The sequence below is a fragment of the Leguminivora glycinivorella genome, chromosome 14 (genome assembly GCF_023078275.1).
Source record: "Leguminivora glycinivorella isolate SPB_JAAS2020 chromosome 14, LegGlyc_1.1, whole genome shotgun sequence".
Taxonomy (NCBI): domain Eukaryota; kingdom Metazoa; phylum Arthropoda; class Insecta; order Lepidoptera; family Tortricidae; genus Leguminivora; species Leguminivora glycinivorella.
In genome coordinates, this window is record NC_062984.1 from 17,975,518 (window position 1) to 17,984,420 (window position 8,903).

Sequence of the window (8,903 nt, forward strand, 5' to 3'; positions counted from 1 at the left end):
AAAACATTTTTCTTAAAGTGAACGGTTTTTGAGATATCAGCTCTCAAAGTCGTAAAAAGTATGTCCCCCCCCCCCCCCCCTCTATTTTTATAACTACGGGGTATAAAATTCTAAAAAAAATAGAGGTGATGCATGCTAATTAACTCTTTCAACGATTTTTGGTTTGATCAAAGTATCTCTTATAGTTTTTGAGATAGGTTGATTTAACTGTAATTTTGGTTAAATATTTGCTGCTACGGAACCCTTTGTGCGCGAGCCCGACTCGCACTTGGCCGGTTTTTTCTTCTAATTATGTGGTGCTTTATTTCGTGCACTGCGTAAAATATTTTATTTTAAGTGTAGGAAACTAGCCTATTCTCACTTAGTAATAGAACATTGAATCCCAAGAGTATACTCGTAATGTTTATAAAAGTTAAAAGACTTAGATATCATAGGCTGAAGATCATGTCAATTGGAAGTTATTATTAGTCTGTTACTGTAAATTGTATAATTAACTAGGTACCTAACTAGCTCTGTAAATCCTTACTTTTGCATCAAGAATACTGGTGCCTGATTTTTTTTCTTACAGATTACTTTGGAATTTAGAAAAGCACATGATCGCAGCCCGACACAAGTAAGTAAAAAATAATAATAACTTGTGTGTGATTCTTTTTTTTTCTAATAAAGAAAAATTATTAATGAAAGTACAAAAAAATAATGCAGGGCGACACACTTTTTTTCCTTTAGAAGCGATTATTTCCGAAAATATTAATATTATCAAAAAACGATTTTAGTAAACCCTTATTCATTTTTAAATACCTATCCAACAATATATCACACGTTGGGGTTGGAATGAAAAAAAAATCAGTCCCCACTTTACATGCAGGGGGGGTACCCTAACAAAATATTTATTTTCACTTTTTATTTTATCACTTTATCGGCGTGATTGATATACATATTGGTACCAAATTTCAGCTTTCTAGTGCTAACGGTTACTGAGATTATCGGCGGACGTACGGACGGACGGACGGACGGACAGATAGACATGGCGAAACTATAAGGGTTCCTAGTTGACTACGGAACCCTAAAAATCAAATATATTTCAGGATACTAAAAAGGGTGCTCCTAAGGTTGTCCCTGCTGCCCCAGTTGCTATAAAAGAAGAATTGCGTGACTGGATCTTATTCGACAATGTAAGTAATCAAATTACTTATTAAGTGATGACTGTGTGGTCATGCCGTGTAGTGTCGGTATTAGCAAAGGCATATTATGTAACTCCGTATAGACGGATATAGTCTAAGGAAAAAACACGTACCTCAAAGCCCCAGAGAAAAAGGCATTGGCAAAGGCACCTTTGTGGAACGCTCGGCTAGATGGCGCTAATATTAATACATTTTACTTTGACAGTAATTACTCTACTCGATCCTCTTAACTTTGGTATTAGAAAAGTATGGTATATCTTGATAGATTAAACTGTTAAACGTGAGCTCCGTATTTCAATATCGTTCCTAGCCTAAATACCACAAAAAGATTAGCACCACCACCTCGTCTTGCGTCTGAGACTATCAAGATTTTTTTACTCAAATTATCTATTTACAGATTTCAGAGGTAGTGGAGCTGATGTCAGTCATCTACTTCCCCTCCATGTTCAACTTTACATCAGTCGGGAGCGCACCGCCAGTTAGGATCACCAAATTCCCCATGAGCAGAGCGTTAGACATCGTCGCACCAAAGTCTAGCCCGATGTATCTTCAGATAGATAGCCCCGAGCAGAATCACCTGAAGATATCTTTGAGCGTGATGCATCCAAGAGTGATGCTTAACTGTGGGGCACCAGTTATGGACTATGTTGAGCCGGCGTATCTAGTCTTGGAATGCTTTGATTGGTTTGTGGACACGGAGCTGCCGAAACCGAAGGCGTATGTCCAGACAAGGGGATATGATTGTGTGGAAGTTAAGTTTTTACCGGGGAGACATTATTGCAGGTTTGTATCTTCAGATATATAGCCCTGAGCAGAACCAGCTGAAAATATCTTTGAGCGTGATGCATCCAAGAGTGATGCTGAACTGTGGGGCACCAGTTATGGACTATGTTGAGCCGGCGTATCTCGTCTTGAAGTACTTCAATTGGTTTGTGGACACGGAGCTGCCGAAACCGAAAGCGTATGTCCGGACGAGAGGATATGATTATGTGGAAATTAAGTTTTTACCCGGGAGACATTACTGCAGGTTTGTATCTTCAGATATATAGCCCTGAGCAGAACCAGCTGAAAATATCTTTGAGCGTGATGCATCCAAGAGTGATGCTGAACTGTGGGGTACCAGTTATGGACTATGTTGAGCCGGCGTATCTCGTCTTGAAGTACTTCAATTGGTTTGTGGACACGGAGCTGCCGAAACCGAAAGCGTATGTCCGGACGAGAGGATATGATTATGTGGAAGTTAAGTTTTTACCCGGGAGACATTACTGCAGGTTTGTATCTTCAGATATATAGCCCTGAGCAGAACCAGCTGAAAATATCTTTGAGCGTGATGCATCCAAAAGTGATGCTGAACTGTGGGGCAACAGTTATGGACTATGTTGAGTCGGCGTATCTCGTCTTGGAGTGCTTCGATTGGTTTGTGGATACGGAGCTGGCGAAACCGAAAGCGTATGTCCGGACGAGGGGATATGATTGTGTGGAAGTTAAGTTTTTACCCGGGAGACATTACTGCAGGTTTGTATCTTCAGGTATATAGCCCTCAGCAGAACCAGCTGAAAATATCTTTGAGCGTAATGCATCCAAGAGTGATGCTGAACTGTGGGGCAACAGTTTAAGGACTATGTTGAGTCGGCGTATCTCGTCTTGGAGTGCTTCGATTGGTTTGTGGATACGGAGCTGCCGAAACCGAAAGCGTATGTCCGGACGAGGGGATATAATTGTGTGGAAGTTAAATTTTTGCCGGGGAGACATTATTGCAGGTTTATAATATTTTGTGAATTATTAAATTATTATAGCAGCGGTAGAATTCATTGTATTGGATGTGTTTGTGAACGCGAAATATTGCGGAATATTACAACTATTTTCTTCATGCTTCACTGAACTGTAACCACATACATCAGAATAGCAGTGCTCTCCTTACAATAGTCATATTCATATATTTCTGATCAGGCTTTTGCTAAGTGTCATACAAGGCTAAAGCATTTCGAAAGGGACATTCTAGTAGAATGCACCTAATTGGTTACTGCTGCTAAAGTTCAAGGCGGCATCTTTTCCTTCACTGCTAAACTATTTTTTCCACAGTCAATATAACCTGACATAAGTACTGAATACTTAATAAAGAAAGTAATTAAAATCAGGCCTCACCATTTGCTGATGCTTTCCAATTTCCAGACTCTGGATCCACTCGCAAACGAACTGGCACGTGGCTCTCCTGAGCGAGTCTTCGCTCCTGCTCGGCACTCAAGACCTGATTCAGTGCGCCTCTGTTCGCGAGTGTCCTTGGGCCGTGTTCTTTCTGACGAACTTGGGCACAGCCTTCGGCAACTTACTCAGGACTGTGAAGTCTACAACGAACTTGACTACTGATTCTGAATTGTATAAGTATGTCATAATGTTTGTTTCTTATATTACCAAAAGAATATTAAAATATTAACATTACCTACTGTAAGTTTTGCGATCGAGGGAAGTGGTCCTAGTCGATATTTATATTCGACTGAAATGTAGCATGCGTACACAGGGAAATTACGGAACAGTTAGAAGTAAATGCTATTTGCGCTGAGTTCAATATTGGTGATTTGTTGTTTTGGTTATAACACGTATAATCAATAGATTACCTACATAATTACACGATTGTTGTATTGTATAACATAACATGTACTGTGGAATGGAATAGGTATCGAGACAAACCTTATTGGTTTAACGATACTGTGTAATTAATTAGAGATTTTTGTTTGTAATAGGCTACTTGACCCTTTTTCAAAGTATCTCTTATATTATTAATTACTGTCTAATTAAACGAAAAAAAATAGTACCATATTTTTTTACGATTTAAAAACCTGCCAAAAAATTATTTAAAGTTTACTTTTACGTGATCAGGCAAAAACAACATCAGCCATATTAATCTATAGAATATCTATGACATGACGTCAGTATATTTAGATAAAATATTTGACACTGTCACAGCTGAGCAACGACTATGAATTTTAATACAATAGAGGTTGCTTCTATGGAGATTAGATTAGTACCTCTAATTTCCATAGTTGATTTGAATTATGTGACGTCACTCCAATGGCCAACACCGTTTTCGGATCCATAATTTAAAAAAAAACATACATCTTTAATTAAAAATACGCAGTCATCACGCACTTTTAATCCCCGCAAGCTATGAATATTGATTTCTCAAGTCAAATACTACAGAAAACAATAACTTGATGTGCTAAATTCGATAAGAGTCTAGTAGCCTATTACCTTACCTAAAAAAAATTTAAATAACTTTTGGACGTTCTTTGTTTATACAATTTGATGGTCTTCATTACACTGACCTTCAAAAGTGATGGCAACTAGATGATTTTCAACGGTATAAGATAATTTTAATATCTAACTACAGGTCATATCAGCCGGACCTCACTTGGGATGAAGAAGTTGTAGGCTACAAGAAGCATATGCTTCATTGGATGTTCCGGAGAGCACTTCAGGCACTTCTTATGAAGCGTCTAAGTCATATTGAGTATCGGGAAGCTTGTAACGTCCTAAGGTCAGTACTTCTTTCTAAAAATAGAAAAAATGTGAACGAGGACATTTACGAAAATCTTGACACTTGCAAATACAGGGTGAAGTGAAATAAAAAGGACCGTTTACACTTTGCATTGTGACTTTTGAGGTCATCATGAACAACTTTTATTATGAAACCGCTGCTGAAATCGCGAAAAAAAATTTGGCAGTTTCATAGAAATGAGCAGCATCATGATAGTCGGAATGTAAGGAACAACAAATTTTTCTTTTGCGATTTCAGCTTCGGTCCCATAATAAAAGTTGTTCGTTATGAGCTCAAACGTCACTATGCGAAGTTTGAACGATTCTTTTCATTTCACCGTGCATAACATTTAGTATTCTTTACATTTTTACACTGGTTCACTCCGGTTAATGTTAGGTACCATTTTGCATTTTGTACCTTCGACAAACAGTAAGCTATCAATATAACAGCGGTTATAAGAACTATCAGTATGGATGTAAGTACGAGTACTTGAAGGCCTTACACAGTTTTCGCGTGCTGAATATAACAAAACTTGATTCTACTCTACTGCAGACGATATCTTCTTGCACCCGATTTTGGTTTCTCGGAGAAGAAACCAGACCTCAAGGACTACAGACAGATGATAAATTTAGATCCATGTGATTGCACGACTCCTGAACCAGAGCAGATGGAAGAGAGTGTACAATCAGAAGAAATACAGGTAAGGCAATACGGCTATATGTGGCATACGATAGATGAGGCTGGCTTTTACCGTTAATGATTAATTTATTAAGACAAAACTTGATGAAAAATTATGGAAAATTATAGTTGCTAAGGTAGGTGATTGAAAGAAAGATCGCTGATTGAAAAAGAAATATGTAAATTCAAAGAAAAAATATCATTATTCTAATTTCGTAGCGTCAGGTGGCGCTCTATTGTAAGTACTGAACGTTTTGTTATAATTGTAATTATTAAACTTAAGCTTTCTAAGGCCCACTTGCACCAACCACTTAACTCCGGGTTAGTGGGCTGTCATCTGTCAAATTCCATATACCTAGAATGGTGGGTTAACCCTCGGGTTATACCCTTTATTTTTGTTGATGCAAGTGGCCCTTAGGGCCCTTAGGGCCACTTGCACCAACGAAAATGGAGGGGTAACCCGAGGGTTAACCCACCATTCTATATGGAATTTGAGTTAAGTTGTTGGTGCAAGTGGGCCTAAGTGTCAAGCAATTATTTTATTATAATTCATACTCTATGAAATTTCAATTTGAACTTATTTTCTTGGTCAGATTGGCGAAGGTTCCAACTATCAAATCTAAATCTCAGCGGTCTCCAGTTCCTCCAGGGAACTGGCTACTTCAGAGACCACATGGATACGGGAGAAACTAGTTCGACCCATCGGGATCAATCCAGAAACACTTTATTTATTTAATTTGTATCAATTATCTGCCCCTACGATCCTAAGATCCTTACCCCCTACGATCCTAAGATCCTTCAGCTATTCAGGAGCTTCTCGACCATCTCCACGTATCGGATGATGAGGCTCATGGGTAGCTCTCTGAAGTCCTTCGGTGCCAGGTAGCCTGCTCCAAAGTTCTTCATTCTTTGTCTGGCGAGGGCGTGACATTCACACATTAAATGTCTGACGGTCTCTTCCTCTTCGCCACACATGCGACAATCAGTGTTGTCGGCGTGTCCCATCTTGGCCAAAATTCCTTTGACCCCGTAATGGCCTGTGAACACCCCCGTTATAATTTGGAGTTGTCTTTTGCCTAGCTTCCCTAGCTTTTTGCTCCATCCAGAGTCTACCCTCTGCATAAAGAGCTTTGAATGCTTCAGACCAACCAGGGCATCCCACTCTTTTTGGTGACTAGCCTTTGTTTGGTCTTTCATAGCCATTCTGATGGTTCCTTGTGAAAGGCCCACATAAGGTTCCGGACCTATGAAGTTGTCTTCAGATCCGGCCTTGGCAAGTTCATCAGCGTTTTCATTGCCAATGAAGCCTTCGTGCCCCGGTATCCATACCAGTTGCACCTTGTTTTGCCTTCCAAGCTTGTTAAGAGCTTGGATGCCGTTTAATACCAGTCTAGAGGTAACTCTGGGCGATGTGAAGGCTTTGAGTGCCGCTTGACTGTCGCTGAGTATATAGATAGTCTTACCTTGGATTTGTCTAACTATATTCTCATGTACACAGGCAATTATTGCATATGTCTCGGCTTGGAAGACCGTGGCATAATTGCCCATGCTGATACTACCACTGTAGTCATTTGCATAAATGCCTGCGCCCGTACCAGATGCCATCTTGGACCCGTCTGTATACCAGATGATGGTGTTGTCATCAGGGGTGGGTGTCTCCAGACCCTCCTTCCATTCGGCTCTAGTATGGACTTTGGTTTTGAAGTTTTTGTGGAAGATGAATTTCGGTTGCATTTTGTCGCAGCCCATACTCATCAGCCTTCCCATAGAATTGTTGTATTCCATGCTTGTGTGTTTAGTCTTCGGCATGCTATCGCTCCAGAGGCCTGTTAAAGCCAACCGGTGTAGCGATTTCAGTGCCTCAGACTGTATCACTAGATGTAGCGGCGGGAGATCCAATAGTACCTCCAATGCTGCTGTTGGCGTCGTTCTGAACGCACCCGTTATAGCCATGCATGCTGTCCTTTGTACCTTCATGAGGACATCCTTGCATGTGCTCAGTAATGTCCTTGGCCACCAGGCCAGGCTTCCGTACAGGATTATAGGTCTCACCATCATGGTGTAGATCCACCTTAGTACCTTTGGGTTTAAACCCCATGTTTTGCCGTAAGCTGACCTACACATTCCAAACACTCTAAGTGCCTTGGCTGTGGTCAGTTCGACGTGTCTTTTCCAGTTCAGTTCTTTGTCTAGTGTTACCCCTAGATATTTCACTTCATTGGAAAGTTCAAGTACCCTTCCATAGAGCCTTAGTTGCTCCATGCCAGTAAGGGCCCTTTTCCTGGTAAACGGTACTACCACTGTTTTGCCTGGATTGATGGAGAGTTGTTGGTGGTTACACCACCTCTCCACTTGCCTCAGTGCTGTATTCATGATTTCTGACACCGTTCCCGGGAATTTCCCGTTTATGAGTATCACTAAATCATCTGCATAACCCACTGTATATACTGGGCCCTTATTTAGTTCTTCCAAAAGTGAGTTCACTACCAGGCTCCATAGAGTCGGAGAGAGAACCCCACCTTGTGGACAACCTTTTGTTGCTGTGGCTAGTAATTCTTCCCCCATGAGGGAGGACTTAATTAGCCGGCTGTTCAACATATTACCTATCCAGCGGCAGATGGTAGGTTCTATGCCATGTTTGAGTGCAGCATTATTGATTGCACCATATGTGGTGCGATCAAAGGCACCTTCGACATCCAGAAATGCAGCAAGACATAGTTCTTTGTTTTCTATGGCCTGCTCCGCTCTAGTTGTCACCAGGTGTAGTGCTGTCTCCGTGGACTTGCCCGGCTGGTATGCACATTGCAAGCGGTGTAGTGGATGTCTCTTGAGCGGACCATCCCTGATGTGTCTGTCCACCAGTTTCTCCAAAGTTTTAAGGAGAAATGATGATAGACTTATGGGCCTATATGATTTGGCTTCTGTGTAATCCTCTTTGCCTGGTTTGGGCAAGTATGTTACCTTTACTAACCTCCATGCACGTGGTACATGTCCGAAGGCAATACACGCTTTGTACAGTCTACTCAAGTGGGGTATAAGTACGTTAGCGCCTTCTCGTAGTAGTATGGGGTAGATTCCATCTGGCCCCGGGGCTTTATATGGCTGAAATGTCGATAATGCCCATTGTATTTTGTTGTGGTCTACTACCTTTTTCGACGTGTCCCAATTATGCCTGGTCGTGCGAGTGCACTGTTCCGTAACACTAATTGGTTCATCGTCTGGTACACTCTGATTTATTATCGAGCCTGGAAAATGTGTGGCACACATCACCTTGAGGGTCTCTAGCCCCGTTTCAGTCATTCCACCATCACTCCTTCTAATAGAGGTGAGTGGGACTGACTTCGTTGTGGCTAGTGCCTTCGTGAGTCTCATGCCTTCCGGAATGGAACCGATTTGATCGCAGTGGTTTTTCCACGCTTTCCTTTTCGCTTTCCTCACTGCCTTGCTATACTCTGTGAGTTTTCGCGCGTAGAGCTCAAAATCATTACTTCTTTTGGCATCGTTGAAGA

At 41.1% G+C, this 8,903-nt stretch overlaps 1 protein-coding gene across 1 annotated transcript; it reads left to right on the plus strand.

The window, feature by feature from the left end:
* The first annotated feature begins 4,102 nt into the window (after positions 1–4,102).
* LOC125233577 lies at positions 4,103–6,017 on the plus strand. Its single transcript, XM_048139633.1, has 4 exons — positions 4,103–4,107; positions 4,570–4,716; positions 5,269–5,416; positions 5,988–6,017. Exons 1-4 carry the CDS (start codon positions 4,103–4,105, stop codon positions 6,015–6,017), a joined length of 330 nt encoding a protein of 109 aa, XP_047995590.1.
* Positions 6,018–8,903: the final 2,886 nt, after the last annotated feature.